The sequence below is a fragment of the Protopterus annectens genome, chromosome 1.part0 (assembly GCF_019279795.1).
Source record: "Protopterus annectens isolate FY-2018-M chromosome 1.part0, PAN1.0, whole genome shotgun sequence".
Lineage (NCBI taxonomy): Eukaryota > Metazoa > Chordata > Ceratodontiformes > Protopteridae > Protopterus > Protopterus annectens.
The window spans coordinates 1,421,227,384-1,421,252,701 of record NC_056725.1 but is presented as its reverse complement, the minus strand read 5'-3'; the positions used below and the strand labels follow the sequence as shown (position 1 = coordinate 1,421,252,701).

The window sequence follows — 25,318 nt, the reverse complement described above, 5'->3', positions numbered from 1 at the left end:
CAGACCCAGATCCGGATGGGGCCTTCCTGGCACCCTCCGCCTCTGGAGGGAGCTCCTTGCAACCTTTGTTCTGACCAGTAACTCCTTCTCCGATCTGACTGGCAGTTTCAGAGTTCTTGGATCTGAGGACTCTCGGGGTTGGCACCGACAGTACCATGTACCTTGATGCCAGCCATTGTCTTGAGCTTGTCACATCCGACGGGATCGGATCCAGGCTTTCAGAGCCATAGCCTCGGGGTCAGATACGAGGGGGGTGCTGTCTGCTCAGAGTGCTTCGGAGAGGAGCATCCCTCTTGGCATCTCAGCTCCTGGAGGCTCGGCTCCAACTCCCCTGTCAGGTCAGAAGGGGACGGGCCCTGCCATTATGCTCCAAGAGGTTCGCTTGCCCTCTGCATTCGACATGGTGGAGAGGGTTCTCTCTGTGTCGAGGCCTCTGACCATTTAGTCCTCGGACTCCGTCCAGACCCCCTTGGCTCTGAATGTGGTTTTGGCCATCTTGCCATCTCAGGGACAGCCTGTGGTCGCGATGCCCCAGGAAGTTCTGGTGGAACATCAAGAGGTTTGTGAGTCCTCCTCGGAGGGTCCCCCTGAGGAGGTACCCTGCAAACGTAAGTGTAAGAGGATGCCCTTGGACTCTCCACCAGAGTCCCTCACAGAAGACATGGACTTGGATGAAGAGGAAGGTTCCCCAAGGTCACCCCCCCGAGGATGTCTCCTTTGGAAGCTCCTCCGCCAGAGGGGGGGGGGGGGTCAGCCCCAAACTGATCTCAGACGAGTCTGTTCCTGGAGGCATTCATCTCTGGCCCATCTACCTCTTAGGTGTCCCCTCCTGCTGATCCACTCATGGATTTGATAACATCTAGGGCATGGAAGGAACCGGACACCATAAAGGCCAATCCTAAGCTCCCCAACAAAGTATTGAGTCCCCCATCAGACAGGAACAAAGGGTCCCTGATAGATGCGATGATGGTGGTAGCTGCCACAATGAAGGAGCTCCACGGTTCACCCCCCATGATCGAGAATCAATAGTGATGGACCATGTTGGAAAGTGAGTATATGCATCAGTGACCTTCTCAGTGAGGGCACTGAACTATATGGCACACGTCATTAGACTCCAGAGAGATCTAGTGAAGGAAATCAGAGTCTACCCCAGTGTCCATGTTGGCGGCGGACAAAAAGACCTCTGCTCGAATGGCTACTCTAAAAGTGGTTGACAACACTTCCATGCTACTGCTGTCTCATGGTACGGAGGGGGCTGCAAGGGTGGCCAGAACAGGCGTTGCTATCCGGTATCACACCTGGCTCCGGTTGTGTCAGTTTTCTGAGTCCTTTAAGGCATCTTTCACCAACCCCCCATGATGGTTCTTCACTCTTCAGGAAGTCAGTGAAAGAGACTCTGGTCCAGAGTGAGAAGGATGGGAAGACACTGTCTGCCATCGAGATCTGTTTCTCCTCTCCTCAAAGATCCTTTTCCAGGAATCAGCAAGGAACAAAGAAGATGTGGTTCCAGAAGTCTCAGGCATTTTCCCAGGAGTCTGAGGATTCTCCATCCCCCAGAGGCAGAGGGGGTCAGAACAGACGCCGCCCAAGAAGCAGAGGGGATCCTAGGAATTTTGGGTCCTGAGAACCCTTTTTGGAGTGACCTGGGCAGCAGCCCTGAGGGGTTGCCCAATTGTTCATCTCTGGAGGCAGTCGGGGGTTGCCTGTCGCTACACCCGAAGGCATGGTAGTCCATTAAGAAATATCGCTGGGTGTTGCAAATCATTTCCAGAGGATATTTTGTTCTATTCGAGGAACATCCCCATCCAAACAGACTCCTCCCAGATGTCCCACCCTTGCAATGGGAGGAGGCAGCACTAGAAATAGGAAAGCTGCTGCAGAAACGAGTCATCCAACTGGTCCCCCCAGAGCAGTCCAGATCTGGCATTTACTCCAGGTTCTTTTTAGTGCCAAAGAAAATGGGGGACCTCAGACCTATCTTGGATCTGTCCACATTGAACCTGTCAGTAACCAAGACAAAATTCTGGATGGTCATGCTTCAATCTACCCTGCCTTTTCTGCAGGCCACAGATTGGATGTGCTTGATTGATCTCCAGGATGCTTACTACCACGTCAAAATGGACAGGTGCTCCCGGAGGTTTCTTTGCTTCCAGCTGGAGCCAATCACTACCAGTTCAGAGCCCATCCCTTTGGTCTCATCACAGTCCCCAGGGTGTTTACCAAAGTGATGGTGGTTGTAGCAGCTCACCTGAGGCTCCAGAGTATTCAAGTCTTTCCATACCTGGATGATTGGCTCTTTGCTGCCCCCTCAGAGCATCTACTGTGTCAGGCAAGGGATTACTTCATCCAGTCAGCGAACAATCTTTTTCTGTACCTGGATGATTGGCTCTTTGCTGCCCCCTCTGAGCATCTACTGTGTCAGGCCAGGGATTACTTCAAACATTATGGGTATTACCATCAATCTGAACAAATCTTCTCTAAAGCCAGTCAAGATTCTGGACTTTATTGGGGCATGTTTGGACACTCTTCAAATGAGGGTTTTTCTCATCCTGGACAGGATACGCAGTTTAAGATTGCATGTCTTACAAATTCTTCATGCTCAGGTCCCCACAGCCGCAGCTGTTTTCATAGCATTAGGTTCCATGATTGCCACAATCAATCTCCTACCGTTAGCTCACCTTCATATGAGAGCTCTTTAGTGGACACTTGCGGTCCAGTGGTCCCTGTTAGACCTTCCTCTCCCCTTTCCAGTGAGAATCTCGAGGGCATGCAGGGACTCCCTTCAGTGGTGGATTCAATCTCTGGATATCCTCAAGGGATGTGCCTTTTACCCTGTTTTTCCCAAAACTACGGTGACCACAGACACCTCCCAACTAGGAGTTGCACTGCTCGGGAAGGACGGTCCAAGGCACATGCCCCCCCCCCCGAGACTGACTTGCATATAATTGTTCTAGAGATGAGCGCGGTTCTTCTGGCTTTGCAAGCACTTCATGTCCATCTCCCTCTAGGGATAATTGCCATTCAGACAGACAATATATCAGTAGTCTGGTACATCAACAAACAAGGGGGAACCAGATCTTACCCCCTCTGTTGAGAAGCCATGAGAGTGTGGGAATGGGTGATCTCCACCAGCTCCTTTGTAGTAGCGATGCACATTCCGGGGTGTTCCAACATTCTAGCGGACAGGCTTAGCAGATTGATCCTGATGCCTTACGAGTGGTCTCTGAATCCTTCAGTAGCAGAACAGATCTTTCTAAAGTGGGGTCAGCCTTGCTGCAATCTCTTCACATCTCGTTCCAACATGAAATGCAGTGAGTTTTTCACTTCGAATTGCCTGGTGGGGGAAGCCCCCAGAGACGCACCGGTTCATGCTTGGCCTCCCAGTCTCCTGTATGCTTATCCTCCACTTCTGCTTATGTCCAAGCTTCTTCAGAAAGCTCAAAGGCTGGGGAGCATGGTTATCCTCATAGCCCCATTCTGGCCTTACCAGGTTTGGTTTCCCTCATTGTGGTCTCACCTAGTTGTTCCTTCATGGACGTTTGATCCAGTTCTGGATCTTCTTTCTCATTCCTCAGGGATCCCTCACCCAGATCTGGGCAGTCTCAAGCTCACGGCTTGGCTGCTCCAGTTCCCTTGATTATCAGGACTCCCGAATTATCATCCCCTGTAAAGTCCATTTTGGTGGCGGTTCACACATCCTCCACCTGAAAGGTGTATTGTAGTAAATGGAGATGTTTTTCCATATGGGACACTCAGTGGGCTTTGGATCCTTTCATGGCTCCTCTTTTAGCAGTCTTAGATTTTTTGGCCAGCATCTTCCAACAGGGTGCTATTTCTTTCACAGTTAAGGTGCATCCGGCAGCTATCTCCAATTTTCATGTGGGGGTGAATATGTCTTCCCTGGTTTCTTCCAAACTTTGTAAGGCCTTCCTTAAGGGGATCTTTTTACTTAGAGCTCTGGTAAAGGACCCTACGCCTGTGTGGGATCTTACCTTAGTCTTACAGGCATTGGTTTCTACACCCATCCAACCTGCAGCTTCAGTTGATCTACAGTTTTTGACATGGAAAATTGCTTTCTTGGTGGCCATTACCTCAGCTAGAAGAGTGTCAGAGCTTCAAGCTCTTTCTATTAAAGTGCCTTATGTGATCTTTCACAAGGATAGAGTGTTGTTTTGTATTAATCCATCCTTTCTTCCAAATGTGGCCTCAGAAGCCAGTATTAACCAGATGATAACTTTACCAGTTTTCTTCCCTAGTTTCCAGAACAAAGGGGAATACAAGTTGCATCTGCTTGATGTTCATAGACAACTGAGATTTTATTTACATAGGTCGAAACCTTTTCGCAAATCTGACCAGTTATTCTTGGTTTATGCTAAACCTTTTTTAGGCAAGCCAGTTTCCAAGGTAACAGTTGCTTGCTGGATTTCCTTGTGCATTGCTTGAGCCTACAAGGTGAAATGTAGGTCCCTGCCAGGACAAGTGAAGGCACATTCCACCCGATCTATGGCTACATCAGCTGCCTTCTGGTCTTGGGTGTGTCTGGATGATATATGCTCACCAGCTACTTGGTCCTCATCTCATACCTTCATTTCTCATTACAAGTTGGATATTATGTCTCAGAATAGAGCATCCTTTGGCTTTGCAGTGCTCTGGAATATCCTTCCATGAGGGCCACCCAGGAATTTATGATAGCTGGGGACTCTGACCAACAGGTTGAAGATCGAATGAAGTAAACTGCTTCAGATAATGAAGTTATGTACTCACCATAACGTTACATCTGAATAGTTGTACTTCATTTGTCTTCAACCTTCCCCCGCTCCTTCCCTCTGACCTTATCATGGATGTAGGCTGTGTTTAGCTTTGTATAAAGTATATGGTCCTTGACTCTATCCACGAACAGGAGTGTCACGGAGATTCCTGTTATGATAAGGTGATATTGGTTCGGGTATATGATACCTGTTAGTCAGCAAACTTGATTGAAGACAAATGAAGTACAACTAGTCAGATGGAATATTATGGTGAGTACGTAACTTCTTTTTCTCCCAGTGTTAAAACAGAAATTTAGCAGAGACAACAGTGGACCTGTGCTTTTGGGTAAATTTCAGTAACCGGCTAGTAAGTGCACTGCCTGGATGCCAGGAAGAAAGAAGTACAGAGGACCTGAAGGAAAATCAGCTACAAAAGGTGAGGAACAAACACTGACTGGGAAAACTACTGCAGCGGTTCAGCAAAAAAAGCAGTGCAAGCTTCAGACATGACTTCCGTAACCTAGAGGAAAGTATAAGACAACTGCACAGACCTGATTAAAATAAACACTGATTTAGTATATCAACTCAAACAACAAAAGGCTGGAAAAAAATGGAAGAAGTTCTCTCTCACATGACAGAACAAGAAAAACTGGAAATATTGCAACTTTTTGGACTTTGTTGAACGTGTAGGGGACTCTAAAGCATATGCCGTGCTTCATGCCATTCATTTTTGGAAAAATACTTAGGAGAGGGGAAAAGGAGGGAGAAAGTTAACTGTAATTAAAATATATTTTTTTCTTAATGGTACTATTTTAATAGTTATAATTTTCTCTGCATGCTATAAAGTAAAGTTTTCTCAGTTATTTTAAGTGTAATGGGGCTACTAATATAAATAGGTTCTCCTAATTTTTTTCTTTTTTCTTTTTTCTTTGTCCTTGTTCAGTTTTAAGAAATGTAGGCACTACAGTGTTAAAAGAAGAAGAAAACTCTGGTTAAAAGAGCATGACAAAAGAAAAATGAGTGTGTTTTTTCTCTTTCTTGCATAGGAGAATGTCTGGATTAAGGCCCTTTAGCTTGATCTAGTAACAAGTTTTAAAAGGAAAGCAAGTAAATGAAAGATAATATTGAATTTATAAGGCTTTTTTCTAGTAAATAAATGTATGCTTAACAGTTTTGTATCTGGTTCTCATGTCTCTAGGAAACAATCTGATAAAGAGAAATGGCTGGGAGATGAAGTTTTCTGAAAGCACTCAGTTGTTTTTCCAGCTGAAAGACAAGACAAAACCAGATAGCATTTAGTACAAGCATAGGCTACACAATGCTTTTTAGCATGGATGACCTTTCTTTTAGGTTAACGCAAGTCCGAGTGTGGCTATCAGTTTGGAACATTTGTTCCTATTAAGAGGATAAAACTTCAATATTTGAAAATGTAAATAGTTTTCAGTGTTATTAACTTAAGTTTTAGGGGATATTGGGGTGTTTATTTAGGGTTTTCTGTAAAAGAAAAAGTTTTGTAAGATGTCACATTGGCTTAAATGAATATGACAAGAAACAACTGTTTAAAAGATCAACCTACCAAACAGGGTATGCATGTAACACAAAAGCTGGAACTAGACGTTTAACAAAAAAGTTATCCATAAAAGGTGGGAATAATAACATTTTAAGAAAATGATGCTTTCTGTAATGTCTTTAAATGTCAATGGTCCCATAGATAAATACAAAAAAGAAAGAGTAGTAAAGTATATTAAAAATGTATTGTGCAAAAAGCTATGCTACATGAGACGCACTTGGGAAGACGTGAACTTGTGAATTTGATAAAGGTTTTCAGAATGGTTATTCAGCAGAATACCTGGGGCAAAGGATAAGAGGAGTACTTTTTTTAATTGCAAGAGGAGTTCCAGTAGTGATAAAAGAGGTTAAAAAAAAGAATTTAGATTTGTAGCACTAAGGGGCTACTGGCAAGGGAGGAAGATTGCACTGGTATGTATTTATATTTCACATAAAACTAATTTAATGGAGCTTAAGAAAATTCTGGGAAAAATAATCAGCTTTCATCAAGGAATATTACTTATAGGTGGGGACTAGAATTTGATTTGCAATAGTGAAGATGTATCTGGGTGGTCCAGAAGGGAAAATATAACAAAGGAGGGTAGATGATTTTTGAAGATATTTGGCATGGAAGATGTGAATTCAGTACTAGGACTTCAGAGTGAATTTACATATTATTCCCCAAGATACAAAAACTGGGCTAGACTTGACCGAATTTATGTTTAACAGGATCATGTGCATTTAATTGAAGGTCTTGATATGCACCCAATAACTGTTTCAGATCATGCACCAATAATAACTAAAGGAAAAACACAAGATAATGCAATCAAAATGAGACGTGGGTGCTTTCCCACTTATCTGTTGAAAAGAGAGGAATTTAAGGAATGGGTAGTGAAAATTATTCAGGAGCTATTGGAGAAGATAGAAATTTCTTCTGAAAATATAGCTAGTTATTGGATAAATTAAAGAGGAGATTAAAAATGGTGTGTAAATAAAAGGGAGCTATGGCTAAGAAGTACCAAAAATTATTTAGAGGGACTGGCAAATGTTGAACTATTGCAAAATAGGGGGAATCCCATAAAACAAGAAGAGGAGCAGCTGCAAAATGCTAAACAGAAAATAAGGGATTACTTCAGTAATATGCATGAGTTCAGAAAGTTTGCTGTTAGGCAACTATTTTTTTGAAAACTCTATAGTGCAAAACCTTTAGCATAACAACTCAGGCAACAGAAAGTAGAAAGGGCTGTCACCAAGCTTAGGGAGCCTATAACAGGGAAGATGACAAGAGACCCTGTAGAAGTATTAGAAATATTTCAGAAATTCTGTGAAAGTCTGTATAAAGCAGAGAAATATGGAAATCAATAAAAGATACAAATGGCAATGTTTATGAAAGAGGTAGATGAGGCTCAATTACTAACAGGATAGGAGATGAGATAAAATGGTAATGCATAACCAATCTACAGGAAAGTCCCCAGGAATAGATGGTATTCCTGTGGAAGTTTTGAAGCTAGGAGGGAAAAATGATAAAGATGTATAAGGCTTGTTTAACAGTATTTTATGAGGAGGGAAGTGACAACATCTTGGAAGAAAGCAGTGGTAGCTGTAATACCTAAAGAGGGTAAAGATCCATCAGATCCAGCTTTACACAGGCACATTTCAATATTAAACCATGATTATAAAGTGTTTGTCTGTAATGGCTAAAGAATGGCAAATGTGATGCCAAATTGATAGATATGGATCATTGTGGTTCTGTGGAGGGGAGACCAACATTTGACAACATTAACAGAACATTGATGATCCAGAGGGAAGTGGAATGTAAGAAAATACCACTGTTGGTGGTGGGTCTTGATGCAGAGAAAGGAATTTGACAGAGTAAGCTGGGACTTTATCAGCAGGGCAATGGAAGCATTTGCATTCCCTGATAAAATTATAAGGTTGATTAGGAGAATATATGAGGGATCAAAGGCAAAAATTAAAATGGGTGAGTTCCTCTCTGATAATTTCTTATTGAGCAGTGAAGCCAGGCAGGGGTGTCCTCTTTCCCCTTTGTTATTTACATTACATTTAGAACCACTGGCAAAGAAAAAAGGGACTCCGAAATTCAAGGATATAATTGGCATGGTAGTCAAGAACAGCTGGCTCTATTTGCAAATGATATTAATTTATACCTGACAGAACCAGAAAAGGACATTACAGTGTAATCTTTTTGGGATGCAAAATTAATGACGCTAAAACAAAGACAATAGCAGTATATTATGTACCCATACACGAAGTGGATCAGCAATTTCCATATTTACAGGGACGTGATAAAATTAAGTATTTAAGAGTATGGATTAATAATGGTTCTGATGTGGTAACTATGGATATGTGGGATGTGACTAAACAAAAGATAATACTAAAACTGAAAAATTGGAAGCTAGTAAGATACAAGACGTTAATTGCTTTTAGTCCCTTATAGTCTTATACACAGGTCAGGCATATTTTTTATCAACCAGTGGAGAAGCTGTGGATAGCAATTAATAAAGAGCTGAAGGATTTCTTCTGGAAGGGGAAGACGGCAAGAATCAAGTGGGATAAGCTGATTTTTCCAGTAGAGCAAGGCAGATTGGGAAGCCCAATTTGAAGGGATATTTCAGAGCTACACAATTAAGGCTCCTATACATTGCACAGATAGAAACCTATAATTCAAAGTGAAAAGGGATGATGATGAAACAGGGAGGAACTCAAGAAACAAGGAGAGACTGGGATTTTGGATGCAGACCTCTAGAGGAGAATAACATTAATCACACAGAATATTATACGCATAAAGTAGCAGAAAGTATTCTAAGAACTAAGCCAACACAGAAATAGAGAAAGGAGATTTTGCTTATAGGGATGACAACAGTTAGGGATACAGACAAGAGGCAAGAGGGGACTGGAATTTATTGGAGAAAACTGGCAAAAGAACCAAGGTATTGGGAGCAAATAACTAGAAAGGGAATGGTATTATTATTGGAAGAAGTCAAGAATGTATTTGGACTGTAGGTTAGACATTGCCTTCCCTATCAAGGATTGATGTCAGAATATAGGCAAAGAGAAAGAAATAAGGGGGGATCTTAAATGAAAGACCAGCACTGTTAAGAGTTTTTAGTAGAATCTAGAAAAGAAGCTGCCATTAAAAATGAATGATTAGTAGAGCGTACAAAATGTTGCATAACTGTAAGAATCAGTCAGAGGAGACAAGAAAAGATCAGGAAGAGAAATTCAATAAGTAGTTCACAAAGAAACAATGGGGGTATTTGTTGTCTCCCAAATGTGCAACAAAATCTAGAAAATTTAGGATTTTTGCTTGGAAATGTTTACATATTTTTTATACACCAAGTAGACTCCAAAGATAATTTTTCCTAAGGTAAAGAACAAATGTTGCAGATGTGATGGGGAAGAAAGACGTAATTGGGAACATATTTTTCTAGGAGTGCAATGAGCTGGCAGACTTTAAAGATTCCTTGCAGAATACTGTATCAGAGATGCTGGGTGATCAATGGTGTATCTAGGGAAATAATTTTTCTGAGCTATGATACAGAATTGGAATTTCCTAGACATAATAAGACCTTGCTGAGTCTAATTATGGTGGCTGCCAAAAAAGCAGCCACTAGAAAATGGAAATCAAAGTCTAAACTCTAAACCAACTATACTTGAAGTATTGAATATAGTAACAGAGAGAAAACAACTGGAATTGGGATCTTTAGAAAAGGGTAGCCGCAACTTACATAGGAAACAATGGGAACTTTGGGAACAGTACATATAGGGGAGGAATGAGATTTAAAAGAAGGCAGGATTTGAATGAGCTATATAATGTTTGACAATGATGGGGTAGCTTTTAAGTATAGTCTGTGATGTAAAATGCTTGCTGCTAAGACTATGTCAATATGGTTTGTTTTCGTTTATATAAATGTATGAATTGCCTATGTCATAAGTGATAATTTAATAAAGATAATTCTTGTTTAAAAAAAGTAGTAAGAAGGGACTGTAGTTCCCCTGCTGTCTTTCAGCAGGCTCCATTTGGAACTGTGCAATATTGAAAGTTGTTGAACGGTAATTCCTTTACTAATATTTTCCAGGAGTTTCTAACAACCCTACATATCCTCCATTATTTCTTGACTCTAATACAAACTTCCTATGGGGCTCTCAGATGCATAATTTTATAGTTGCAAGTTGCACTTGCCTGATTTTTGAAATCCAAAACCAAATCCTGGCTAATTATGGTCATAGATTTGTCCCATCTTGGAGAAGTTCAGTTACTCCTTTACTATCCTCAAACTGAATCAGGAAGAGGTGATATATGCACTTAGGAATTGTATACAGTTAATTATAGCTAAAGCAACTTGGCAAAGTCACATATGATTTTTTCAGCTTTGTCATTTGTGCGGAGTTTCTCACTCCCTGAACCAATTCTACTCTCCACAGCCGTCAGAGATTTTCTAAATTCATAGCACCTGTATTTACATACATGGCTTGAGAACACACAGCTTTTGCTAAGTTTGAGAGTTTGGATCAGGTCTTACAGATTCTGTTGCTTGCTGGAAAGGAATATAGTTGTATAACCCCTGTTAGAATGAAAGTTTCCATATGGATTAGCTCTGTGATCAAGATTCATCACTATGCAATTTCAGGTTTTATTTCTTTATCAAGGTTCATTAGTATGCAATTCCAATTTCCCTTGACCATTTAAAAGACAAAATGTGATGCAATTAAATGTCCTTGAATTTTTAGGCATTTAATAAACAACTTTAAACTACCAGCCAGGATCCCTTTTTCTGTAATGGATATTTATTCATTTGTTTAATTTATTTAATTTTGATCAGCAGAGTAGAGCACTATTCAGATTTGGCCATTTCCAGGTTCAACCCGGGTTACATGGGAATAATATTAACAATCTTAAATAGACAGACCCCTTAGTTGACTTGTCACCACTTTTAAACTCACCTGTCCCAATACTGCTGTGGAACTAATCAGCTCCATAGTGACTGACCTGCAAAACTCATGCTTACCAGTAATCCAAACACTATACAAACCTAAAGATAACAGCTGATTAAACTAAAAGTTTAAAGCTTTGTACAACTCAGGGACAGGGCATAGCATTCTTCGAAAGCACTTCCTACCACTATAAATGGACAGCGTTGCACCCAGTTATACAACCGTGCTAAGCAGGTTATACGTCGTCATAAAAGCCACTTGATGAAATCTTACCAAACCTCACTAATAAAATCACCCAAAAACTTCTAGAAAGAGACTGACCATCTTACAGGATGAAAGAGCCTTACCTCCATGAATTTCACATCCTGTCAACTTTGTGTGTGTAATTTCTTTTCTTATTTCAGCAAGCTTCCCAGCTCTTTCTATAGCCAATGACAGTCTGCATCTGACATACCCATCTCCTCTTCATACATCCCTTCATTCGACTTCAGAACCATCACATCCAAGGACATCTACCCTCTACTTGAACAGATTGAACTTTAGATAGTCCCCATGGTACTGTAAACCTTCACCCATGGTATATTTATCACTGTGGAGACAACACTATTGAAAGACATCTATAATGTGTGTATTTCTGTTAATGTTATGCTTCATACCTGGAAGAATGCCATTGTAAAACCTCTGCCTAAGAAACCCAATCCCTCCTGTCCATCAGATGTTCAACCCATTTCTATTCTCCCTACCTTAGGAAAGATTCTGGAAAAAATAAGTTATTTCCAACTCACATGATATATCAATCAGTACCATCTTCTCTCTCAAAAGCAGCATGACTTTTGGTCTGTTCACAGTACATTCACAGCTGTCTGGACATTTGATGTCAACATTTTTCTTGGAATGGACAAAGGCCTAATTACTAGAACAATTTTTACTGACCCAGAGCCCTTGATCATTTTAATACTCTGTTCATCTAGACTATCTCACTGAAATAGGCATTAGGGATGACACACTGCCCTGGTTCAAAAAACACCTCTAACCGCCACTTTTCAGTTAATTTTATTTCATCTACTGCTACATCAGTGCCTCTGCAGAAAGGTGTTCCCCCAAGCATCTATTCTGGCACCATTCCTCTTTTTTATCTACATTGATAAACTTCCTTTTGACTTGCCCTGCATCTCCCTGTCCTGCCTTATGCTGATGACATGGTTCTGTCCTACTCCAGCCAGTCTGTCTTGTCTGTCAAACTCAAACTTCAGGCTGATTTTCATGCCCTTAATCAGTGGGTCCATGATAAACAATTACTACTAAATTCCTCTATAACAAAAACAATGCTATTTGGCACTAAGTAAAAGCTCACTTCTATCTCCAGACCTCTAAAAATCCTTGATCATCTTAATAAAACTATTGAAAATATCTCTTCATTCAAGTACCTAGGGATTTGGTTGGACCCCTTCCTAAATTTCCAACTCCATCTGGACTATACACAAAAAAACAGCTCTCTCCTATTCTGGGCTAATTGTATTTCCCTTTTTCTATCCAGACTCTGTAGAAATGCTATATGTAAAGATATATTACTGGCGTAGCTAGAATACTTCCTCCTACTAATTGTTGTAGCTTCTAAAATAAATATATCTACCACTCAGTCCATTTCAGATACCATTTGCAGATTCATCACCCTCTCCACAAGAAATTAACCCCACTGCAGAACCATTGAAAAAGCTAACTGGCTGCCTGTGAAACAAAGTGCTGAATTTTCTACTTGCCTCTTACCTATTTAAACTAGTCAGGAATGACACCTTCCCTCCACTAGCTTCCAGACTGTTTAGAGATGCACTGATATTCATCCTTAGACATCTTAAGCACTCCTGTCCTCTCCTACACAACCCCCCCAAACTAAGCACAAGGCATGCTTTCTCAGTCCTTGGTCCCAAACTATGGGAATCCCTCCCTTCTTTTCATAAAGATCATTTATTTTACCCTATTTCATAAATTTCATAGATTAGTACTACGCTAACTGCCTTTGAGAGCCATTTAAAGCCGAGCCAATTATCCCTTGTGAGACTCAAACCCTGCACCTTGTGTTTGTAAGGCAAACACCTTAAACATTGAACAGATGTCTGAACTATTTGTAGTTCTGAGTTCAGTAAGATCAGGTGATGCAGTTTAGGGGCAAGAACAGAAGAAAAAGGGGTTTGTGGAATAGTTTAGTGGATGGTGTTATGAGAGAAGGGCCTTTAGTTAATTGGCTGCTTAGATTGTAGTGTAGGTTGGATGTAGTTTAGTTAGTCTCGTAGTTAGGTGGGGTGGGGTGCTTGGCAGAGGATTTTTATGAGAAATAAGATAAGGAGGAGGTTGTCTCTACCCTTGAATGGGGAGCCATTTTGCCTTTTTTGAGAAGTTGCAGTGATGATCATGCTGAGGGAAGCCAGTGATGAAATGGCAGATTTTCTTAGAAAGAGATCGTAAGGTGGTAGTGATTTTTGTTAGTGGGTGAATAGTGCTAGGTCGTATTCTAGTTGTGCAAGCTGGGACACCTTTGCCTATAGGTTCTTTGCCTGCACAAACATCCACACTGGTAGTCCTGCTTTTGAAAAAAATGCCCTTATCTTTTCATCATTTTATTTCCTGTGCCCTTAAGTTTTCTGTCCTGGAAAATATTGTTTCTGGTAGCAATTACTTCAAATAGGAAGATCTTAGATCTTAGATCTTCACATCATGATATGAAGAACCTGTCATTACTGTCAACTAGAATAAAGTTCCACTGAGAACTAATCTTTCATTGTTCCCAAAGGTTATGTACGAGTCAACTTTAAACAACACATTTCATATTTGTAGTTTATTTTTAAGCAAAATGTTACCCTTGAGAATCCTTACTAGACAAGTTGGATGAACATAAGACACATCATTTTATTTGCAACGTACCTCAGGGATTAGGAAATCTAAACATTTGTTTCTTCCTTTACCTAATGGTAGACTGGAGATCTCTGATTATGTGACAGTGTCGTCTTGGATTAGTTATATACTTCCATTTGCTGTTCATTGGCTGGGAGACCCTTGGAATGGGGGATGGTCAAAGATTTTGTTCCTTAAGTAATAACATCTTTGACTGCATGCTTTATGGAGTACTCTTATGATCCTGACTGCTGCTTATTCCTTCATCTTTCATTCTAGTCTGGACAGTAAATCAAGGGGAAAAGTGGGATTAGGACAGCACATCCTTAAGTTCCTGTAATTGAACCCACATTTTCCCTAACTACTCATTTGATTCAGCAGTTCCTCACATCCTATAGAATATTGCCCTGGTTATCCAGAACCTTGAAGGACAGTCGTTTCATTATATAACACCTACTACAACTTTCAATTTTATGCATGATAGACCATCATGACAGAAATCCATCCTTTCATTCTCTGTTATGGTCTTTTGCAGTTAGAGTTCTGAATTGGGAGACATTTACCCTGCCCTTTTCTTTTAGTTTTGTTCAGGAATGAGCAGAAGTAGGGGGTGTCCACCTTTCCTTTTTACAGATGGTTTACCAGTATAACTGACGAAAGTAGATATTCTGAACAAAAAGAGATAATGGTATATTGGTAGTGCTGCTGCAAAGATTTTGCCAAGTAGCTTTTTCAACATTCTTGAAGACATTTCTACAGAAGACTGCCTTGATGAAGCCATCAATCTCAAGGATCTAAAGTTAAGGTAACGTTGGCCAGTATACAAAAGACTTTAATACTGTAGGGTGCATGGCATGTCGCACATAGGCTGATTGGACAATGGCCATACTACACACGCACCATCCTCAGAACTGACTGCCCCAGGAGAAATGCCAGCCTAAGGAAGTCAGGTAAGAATCATCCAATAAGAAGCAAGTCCAGGGGGAAGGATGGAGGAACAGGAATACTGCAACAGAGAAGAGAGGGACATATATCATTATGGAAAGATTTTATACAACTATTCTATGTTCTTCTATTCATCTGTTGGAGTATTTGTTACATGAGGGAGAATACCAAAGCTCATGAAGTAAGGGAGGGGGGAGTAGCTGAGGAGCTTTCCATGAAGCTCTGCAGTATGGCTCTAGCAAATCCTGCTCTAGATTTAGAAATTACATCTAATTTATAGTGTTTGGTTAAGGTATGGACTCGGGTCCATGTAGCTACTTCAAGAATTGAATTAGTGTCCAATCTCTTGAAAAAGGCCCCAGATGAGGCAAAAGTTCTTGTGGAATGAGCCCTAACAGGGAAATGGAGAGTCTTACTATGGTGAGTGTAGTAGAAGGAAATCGTCTTGGAAATCCAGGAGGAAGTAGTCTTCTTGGACACAGCCAATTCCAGGGCCCTGTGGTGACAAGGAGCAAAAACCTGTGCTGACTTTCTAACAGCCTTGGTTTTATCCAAATAAAATCTGAGTTGCCAGCGGACGTCCAAAGTATGGAGAACTCTCTTACTAGTATTCTGGGGAGAAGGGAAAAAAGTAGCTAAGTATATGGACTGATTTTGAGATGTATCATTGACTACCTTGGGCATAAATGAGGGGTTTGTGTGCAGGGATACACCTGTCTTTGTGGAAGTCTAGGAAGGGTGGAGATACCATAAAGGCCTGTAGCTCAGACACTAGTCTGGCTGAAGTTAAGGCTAGAAGTAACACAGTTTTACAGGAACAGTGCTGAAGAGAAGCTGAGGAAGCTGACTTGAAGGGTGGGAGAGTCAGCTTTTCCTAAACAAAGTTAAGGTCCCAGGGAGGCAGAACAGGTTTCCTAGAAGGCTTAATGTGTAAGATGTCTTTAAGAAATTGTTTTGCCTCAAATCTGCTAGCTAAGGGGAGAGATCAAAGCAGACAGGTAGATATGGCTGACATATGAGCTTTTACTGAAGAGTCAGCCAAACCAGCGTTGAGCAATTCATGCAAATAAGTCAAAAAACAGGGGAATTTCCACTGTTAATTGGTCCTGATTTCATTTCAGGCACCAGATTGAAAATCTCTTCCATTTTGCTAAGTAAGATTTTCTATCATTTAGCTTCCTGACCTCTTGCAGGACTGTGAGCATGTCCTCAGACTTAGTACCTTATTACCCACAAGGTCAACTGAAGAGTCAGCAGGTGGGGATGGATGAAGATCCCTTTGTGTTATGTGAGGAGGTCCACTCTGTGAGGTAACTTGTGGTGATTGCCCTTGGCTAAATGCAGGAGGAGAGGAACCAGTGCTGTCTTGCCCAAAAGGGGTCACCAGCAAGATATTTTTAGTTTGTCGTGCTGAAGTTTGGACAGGACATTTGGTATGAGGGGAAGGGAGTGAATGCATATAGAAGCATCATCTTCCAAGAGAAAGAAAGGCCATCCACTTTCCAGACCAGAGGATGGGTCTGTCTAGCACAAAACTGTGGAAGTTGTCTGTTCACAGGGGAGGCAAAAAGGTCTGTTTGAGGAATACCCCACTGGTGGACAGTGTCTAGAAACACATCTCTTTGAAGCATCCATTCATGGGATGGTGTCTGAGACCTGCTCAGGTAATCTGCTATATAATTTTGAGAGGATGGAATGTACACTGTCCGAAGGGTTACCTGGAATGTTACTGTCAGTTGCCAAGCCTGAATAACCAGTCTGCATAATGGATAGGATTTGGTCCACCTCCCCCCATTTGTTGACATACCAGAGAACTGTCATATTGTCTGTGAACAACTTCAGAGGTCCTGGCTGTAATAAGGGGTGGCATGGTTGCATGGTTAATAGCAGTGCCTGCATCTCCCTTACTTTGATGTGTTCCTTCACTTGAGAGGGAGACCAGATCCCTTGTATTCTTAGGGGGCCAAAAGTTGCTCCCCTACCTAGGATTGAGGTGGCTGTGCAGATTATCTTGACGAGGAGCAGGAGGGTGTTAGGGTTGTCCTGGGTTAGGCGACACTTGATGTATCTGTGACAATGTGAGATATTGCCAGCTCTGCCAAGTGAAGTAGGGCAGTGGATGTGTAACATATGCCAGCACAACTAGCTGGAATTTAGTAAAGAATTGTATGTTGTCTGAATATCAAACTGATCTGTACAGATGCACGTGTTGGAAATGTATTTGTAAAGTTGCTTGTGTTAAAAATGTATCAACAGTGTGTCCTGCTGGACAGAGGAAGAAATGTACATGGATTATTGTAACTTGAAATGTATATATTGTAACAGGATACTGGAAGAGAAAAGGTTAAGCTTAAACTTTAAAAATAATTTGAAATTAAATTACCTGGCCTGTACCTTACAGTTCTCAGTGCAGCCAGAGAAAGTCTTTACTAGGAAGCTTCCTGCATTGTCTTTGGGGTGAACTAATTTCTGCTCTGGAAGCGTAGAGGTTTGAAACTGTTTTATGACTTCTAGGAGTTGCAGCAGATCTTAGCATGGCTCTCCATGTGTATTATTGACACTTACACGCTAAATCATGACAGCTTCTAGCCAAGAGGGAAAGCATGGGAACCATAAGTCAGATGACCAGATGTATGTGATCTCATTTTGTAATCGTTCATTAAAAATAATGTTTAATAGTAGGTGAGACTGAGGTCTCAGAGCACCCTGTTTTTGTAACCTGACAAGGATCTCTCACCTACTTCAGCTTGGCTTGCTTTAGTAAGTAAACAGAGAATAGTAATTCTTTAGATCAGTCAGGAAAATCTAATGAGATTAGTTAAGTATTGGTTTTCTGTATCTGTGTGAACCTGTCCACCTGTGTTATTTTTAATTTTGCCTGTGATTGAAATTGTGGTATTTATTGTAAATAGATATTTAGTATTTTCAGGGTCTTGTATTTATTATTAAATATAGTTAAACTTTTCATTGTGGTTGGTTCTTTAGAGAATATTTTAAACTTTGAGAAGACTTGCATCTATTTGGTGAAACTTTGGCCACTCGTGGAAGCCTTACTGCAGTGACCAAACACTGTCATTTGTATTAATAGTAATTTCAGTTAGTATAATTGGGTACCCTTGTAAGAGCCTTAGAGTAGCTGGCTTTGGGGTGTCTGGTGCTAGTGTAACAACATTATAGTCTGGGCAGAAGGGAGCATAGCTAGTAAATCTGTGCCAGCCTTTTCCAGGTGTATATGTGTGTGTGTGTGTGTGTGTGTGTCTGAAAATCAAATTTCAAAGTGTGTGTGTGTCAGCTACTTGGACTAGGGACACAAAGCACTGGTTTCACGGAGAGGGTGTTGGAGGACTTGGCTTGGACACTCTGCTGAGGACTCAGCCCTACAGCTGTGCCAGTGGGGAGTATTAGTGGGGATCTAGACAGAGGGGGAAACCCAGACCCCGGACTGTGTGTGTTCCCTGTGTGCTCTTAAGGGAAATTGTGCTTGATGCAGAGAGCTGCATCTGGAAATACTGAGTGTATCCATTTTTGTTCCAGGTGAATGTCCCTTTCCAGTGCCAGTGGTGAGGATTCAGGCTCCTTGATTACTGTCCCAGAGTGGGAATGTCACAGTATCCACCACTAAAGTTCTGTTTTCAGACAGGGGATGAAGGGAATGGAGAATACTAAGGGGTGCTGGTGCTGCAGCCAAACTGATTTTAGATCCCGTTGCCATTTCTCATGTGGAGTTAGGCTAAGGGGATCATGGGAATGGTGGATGCCATGAGACCCAAGACCCTGACGAACTCTCTGGCTGTAATGTAGTAAACCAGTAGAATGTTTTGGAAGTAATAGATGAGGTCCTGTACCTTTTTGGGGCAGGGGGAAGAGACCCTCATAAGATCTACTTGTATCCTGCACCCTAGGAAAATTTGATCCTGTGAGGGGGTGAAAACTGATTTTTTTTAAGTTTATGGTGAACCCCTGACTTTTTGTAGAAAATGGATGGTAAAGGCAATATTTCATTCCATCTCCTCTGTGAAGGTAACTAGAAGGAGAAGGTCATCCCAGATATGGAAAGATGTGTATTCCCTGGAATCTGCAGTGGGCAATCACTGGTCAAGGCATTTGGTGAAGATCCTTGGTGCAGTAGAAAGCCCAAAGGGCAAGGCACAGAATTGAAAATGCCATGATGATCCAGAGAAGTGTAAACACTTCCTGTACTTGGGATGGATGGGAATGTGTAGATATGCATCTTTGATATCCAGGGTAATCATAAAGGCTTGAGACAGAATGAGTGCGAACAGGGTCTGGAGGGTCAGCATGCAGAAAGTCAGTACTCTTAGGAAGGTATTGAGATGGGACAGGTCAAGGATAGGTATCCAGGGACCTTCCTTCCTGGGCACCAGGAATAATCTGGAATAAAATCCCTTGCTTATTTGATGTTTGGGGATACTCTGGATTTTCCCTTGTCTCAGTAATTCCAACAGAACTTCTGGGAAAAAGGCAGTTTTATTCCCTGTGCAGTTGAGGGATGCCTCTGAAAAAGGGTATTTGATCCCACACACCATTTAGTACCCTTTTTGAACAATTGCAAAGACCCAGACATCTTGGGTTATGCTTTCTCAGGGTGGTAGGGCTAGAGATAGGCACTGGGAAAGTGGGATATGGGTGGGAGGAGGAAAGCAGTCAGAGAGGATTGCTTATCTGGAAAGGGATGCTTAGGTGTTTGAGTTGCTGGTGGGGCCCAAGGCTGTTGTGGTCTCCTGTCACTCTTTTCTGTTCTGGGCTGTATGTAATGGGAATGTCTGTACACAAAAACAGGCTTTGCAGGGTAATTTCTTAGGTAATGGAAAAACAAAAATATATTTCAGTTCCTTACCCTTTTCCTGCAGTGATTTGAAAAGGTTAGCAGCTGCAGGTCCAAACAAGGCAGAATTGTCCAGAGAAGCATCCATAAGTTTAGCTTTTATGTCCTCAGGTAAGGGCTGAAGTCTTAGCTAAGAAATCTTTCTTATCACTGATCCAGAGGCAATTGCTCTAGTGGAAGCCTCTGCAACATCATGGCTGCATTTTATGCAGTGATGTGCTACATGAGAAGAAACACGAAGAAAAGAAATAGCCAAGGTTTTATTTTCTGAGTCAGGTAAGCCTGCAATTACCTGTGAAAGTCGGAACATATGTTCTAAAGTGAATTTGGTCATGTGGGTTTGGTAATTTATGGCCCTGAATGCTAGAGGGGCAGAAGTGTATACTTTTTTGCCTAGTCTGTCCAGGATCCTGCTATCCTTTTCGGATGGTAAAAGGATAGTGAAGGACAACAATTTAAATTATAGTAGAGTCTGCAGACATCTGAAGAGAAACTTGCAGTCCTCTGGGACCTTGTAAAAGTGGTCTGACTTTTTGGGAGGCAGGTGTCTGTGAGGCTCAGGCAAAAGCATCGAGAAGGCAGGCAAGACAGGAGGGGGATAGCTGATGGGCTAGGTGATTCCACCTGTAGTAGGTCATAGTATCTTTTTTGTACTTCAGATACTTGGGGGCTATCCCATTTAAAGTGGTCTCTCATCTTAGCTAGGGGTCTCTAAAGGACTGGTCTTCCATTGGTGAGTCTGTACCATTTGATTCCTCTTCAGGGGAGAGACATAATCCGGGGGGAAGGGATGTGAGAAGTGTACACCAGGGATTCATCCCCTGAAGATGCCTCTTCCTCAGACATATCATCTTCCCTAGTTCTTTTAAGTGGAGAGGCAGTACTGTGTGGGGGCGCTGTAAAACCCGGAGGATGCCTAAGTGACATAAGGACATTGAACAGACCCTGAGTGAATTGCTGCCAATCACTATCATGTTCTTTTGGTAGAGAAAAGTGGTTGTTTTTTTGTTTCTTTTTCCCATGCAGGTCTGCTTTATGTAGGGTAGGAGGGCCTGATGTAGGCATACATTCAGTCAGGTCAGAATCTACCTTTTCTCTAACAAGGATCTGTAGATTCTCCTTAGCATCTTCTGTAATCACAAGCCGTGGTTCCCCTTGGACATCGGACAGATGTCTGCTCAGTCTCTGCAGACGTGTTAATGCTTGGATCCAAGGCAACCTGGACATCAGGCTTGGCCTGCAGATCTGAACTGTAAACCAGGCGTGTCTCTGGGCTGTCCTCTGTCTCAAGAGAAATGTCTGTATCCAGAGGCATGGCTTTCTGCTTCAAAGTCAACTTCGCTTTGGGCCCCTGGGATCCCTTCATAGCACTTTTTGCTAGCAGCTTTAAACTCTTATTCTGAAGCTAGATAGCTAGGGAGGATAATCTCCTTCTTAAAGTCTTTGGGACAAATGCCTGAAAAATAGAGCAGTTTTTGTGGTTAGGATTTGGGCCTAGGCAGAACAGGCACTGGAGGTGCCTATCATTGTGTGGAATTTGTCGTCCACAGTGGCACTTTCCTTTCTTGGATGACATCAACCCTAACCAAAGACAGTACCAAAAGTCAAAAAATTACCCAGTGGGCACTTATCTGAATTTTGAAGAATCGCAAATGACTCAGAGTTAGACTGTAATTTGGAATTTGGAGTTTGGACTTGGCAGCTGAGAAGTTCTGAAGATGGTGTACGTCATGTACATCAGTTTTATGGCCGAAGTCTGATCGAGCCTACGTGCAACATACCACGCACCCTACAGTAGTGAAGTCTTTTGTATACTGGCCGATATTGAGTCGCCTATGGTGGGGAACTCCCTCATGTTATGAATACTGCAACAAAGAAGAGCAAGACATCTATCATTATGGTAACAACTATTCTTTCTTATACTTTAGACTAATTTTATTTAGTTAATAAAATATCATCCTGGCTTTTCCTAGGAAAATTGTTGTTGGCTCAGTGAGCAGTAATTTGTCAGCAAAATGCTATAAATAAATAAATAAATAAATATGCCACTGTCTTACTGATAATTTGGTTTGATTGCAGAAAGGCCAGCATCTGGAACCCTTTATCCTGAGCTTTATCAACTCTTGTGAGTCGCCAAAACCCAAACCTAGCAGGCCTGAACTGACCATCCTCAGTCCCACTTCAGAAAACAATAAAAAGGTAAGCAGAGTTTAGACTTTGTTTGATGCTATTAGTATATACACTTAAAGAATAAAAGGCATAAAGGCAAATAAAAAAGTTTGCCTCAGACTGTATTTAAATTGCTCCCTTTAGGCCATCATAATCTTTCATTGTTTTTGCAACTGAAATGTTTATCTCTGTATATTTCATTGTAAGAATTACTGTGAAGAGAAATAGCTGAACAGAAAGAGAGGGAGAAAGATGGTCATTATTTTCTTACAGAAGCACTGCAGACGAGCAGTCTTGTTAAGTAACGGCACTAAGCGGAAATGGTGTTCTATTAGGTTACCCAGAAATAGGATTTATTGAATATTATTTATATAAGTGGCACACAATAGACCATTTCTCAGTTGGTATAATTGCAAATGGACTTTTTGCTATGTCTTTTCACAAGTAATCTGAATAATGTAAATTAATTGCTTTTTATTTTGCTCTCTAAGGTATTGAGCAATACAAGACTGTCTTGCAGTGAGTGTTATTTATAAAAAATTGCATTTATTGAGCTTGTCGTTATGGAATATTAAATGATGCCCTGTGATTGATTTTCCTGCTGTCAAATATGTGCAGTGCTGTTCATAGAAACAGTGCACAGTGGTGTAAAATCAGTATGCACACAGCATCTTCTTGTATGCTGCCAAGTTAAGATATTGATCACACCTCATAGTAGTAGTAGTAGTAGTATTAAAATGTACTCCATTCTTTATGAACTGTATACAGAAGCGTATTATACACAACTGTGAGCTAAATTCTACAGAGCTGAATTCATTGCTGCCCCCGCTGTATCTCAGCAGCTACTGTACGGTGTGGAGTAGCAGGAAGGTGCATCCACAGTACAGCAGAAAAACTTTGCTGCATTGTGCTTTTGCCATGTTATCTGACAGTGACTCATATAGATATCACAGTCGCTGGTCATGGTGGTGGAGCTAAGCACATCACTACAATGTAGTAATGAGGGTATCTAGTGGTGTGTGAGCTCCCATTGGTAGAAGTTTGCCAGCATCACTATATCACTGTGTTGGGGTGGGACAAATCTGTGTGAGGTAGTAGGCTTGGCTGTGGTGTATAGAGCTTTGTTTCTGCTAATAATTTTCCTACCATAGAATGGAGGTGTTCTTGTTTTGTCATTGCTCTTACATTTCTCAGCACTGTATGAGTAGCATATTAACAGGAAAAGGGGATTGATGAGCTGCCAAATGCACCACAATCACAGCTGGCCTTAGGCATAGGAGAACTAGGCGACCGCCTAGGGTGCCGTAAAGGCCAGCCTCTTAAAGGGCGCAGTTTTTATTTATTTTAATTAACAAAGTTTGCACTCTTCTCGGTGCCCTGCTGAAGTGTAACTGGAAGCCAGAACTATGGGGTAGGAGGGGTAAGCGCCCTCCCACTTACAGCTGCAAGTTGGCCAGGACAGTTAAAAAAAAAAAAAAAAAAAAAAAAAAACGATACTTCGCAGTTCAGCAGTCTGCTGTAAGGAGGAACGTGCGTGCATCAAGAAATGTCAGCATTGTTGGTGAACTGATTTTCAGGGAGTTGAGGCTCGAGGAATTAGTGCTGATCTAGCAGTAGTGCAACACATGCAAACAAGCATGAAGAAAATGCAACCAATACAGCGTGCTCGAGCAAGTAGGAAACATGAATTAAAGATGATATACAAAGCTACAAGGAAGTTCCAGGACGGTTATTTCCCATGTAGTGTTTTCGCCTTATGGAGGTTTTCATTAGTTATGGAAAGCTTTCTACTGTATCCTCTTACAGAATGTCCGCACATATAAGAACGTGATGTAATATGCTCACTGACAAGTGACAACACTGCATTTGTTTTTCCATGTAAGTTTGCTAGATGGTGCTTAATGAGTTAAAAATCACCAGGGGGGAAAATATTTATATGGATGATGTCTCATGCTTTATAACATTTCATCCATTTGTACATCCCAGGAACTTATGAGACAAAACTATAGCTTCTCAAAAAAGTGCAGTCAGAAGCATTCTGTTATTTTAGGTAGGAAAGAAAAATCTGAGGAGGGACTGATTTAATCCAGGATGGCACACACTATATTTTTTTAGCTTGCATATTCTTTGCTCTCAGACAGTGGCAAAAAGTTTTTTTTCCCCTTATACACGAGTGTTTTCATCTTACACTGAAATTATTGCTAATTCATTTCCATTCCTTTGTCCCTAATTTTCTGTGATAGTGTTCACTGTGACTTTATAAATGCACTTTGCAACAATATATTTGTGAGTCATTAAAGTCTTTTCAGGCCTTACAGTCTCAGACTGCTTATTCTTCAGACATACACAGTCATAGAAACTATTCTGTTTTGTGAATGAAACAGAACACTGATTTGAAACATTACCCTTGAAAGTCACGATAAAACGTTGAGAATCCTGGTATTTTGTATTACTATGTTGATACTTTTTAGGGTGACACAGAATAATGTTAGCCCATGCTGATGTCAGAACTGGCAAGAAGGAAGTTTGGTACTACTGAGAACATTGCATTCCTTGTTAACAACTACAACTGTTCTCTTTATAGTGGCAAGATGAGAAGGCATTAAAATTCTAATTAAACAAGTTTTGAAGACTTTTTTGAGACTTTTGGACGAGAAAGGATCTCTACTGTCCTCTTTTTTTTTTTCACCAGGAACAGCCTAATGTAACATCCTCTTCCTACAAAGTGAGGAGGGGCTGGCTCTGTGGTGCTTTGGGAAAGTAAACCTTGTAGGATGGGTGGGAGAAGGTGCAAAGCACAGCTATGTCACACTTACCATAAGTGTAGATTTTGATAATAAATTCCATTTGTATAAATAATTTTGCAATTCGTACTGAAGGCTTAAAGACTTAACAAATAAGCAGAGGTGGAAACAGTTGACTGCAGCAGAGATAAGTATTTATATATAGATGTATACACACACACATCATGTGAGTGGGTGCTAATGTGTTATAAGAGGAAGAAATAAAATAAAATAAAGAACTCTACTTACAATAATGTCCTGTTGCATAAAGTAAAGGTAATAAATATCAATGTAGCTGCTTTAACATCTGCATAGGTGACAAGAGATTAGTTATGGTAAGCTTGTGTGCATCATATAAAACGTTTCAGAATATTAAGGAATTCTTTAAAATGTTGTAGTTAACTTAATATTTTAGATGTTTGGGGAATATTGTA

The 25,318-nt window shown here is 41.1% G+C and overlaps 1 protein-coding gene across 1 annotated transcript in view; it reads left to right on the top strand.

Annotated features, from left to right (window-relative positions):
- The window catches only part of SNX14 (sorting nexin 14), a 1,453,711-nt gene that overhangs the window by 1,064,810 nt on the left and 363,583 nt on the right, over positions 1–25,318 (top strand). Inside the window, exon 18 of the mRNA XM_044067476.1 lies at positions 22,012–22,131. Within this exon, the coding sequence (XP_043923411.1) occupies positions 22,012–22,131 (120 nt within the window). The remainder of the gene's footprint in view (positions 1–22,011; positions 22,132–25,318) is intronic.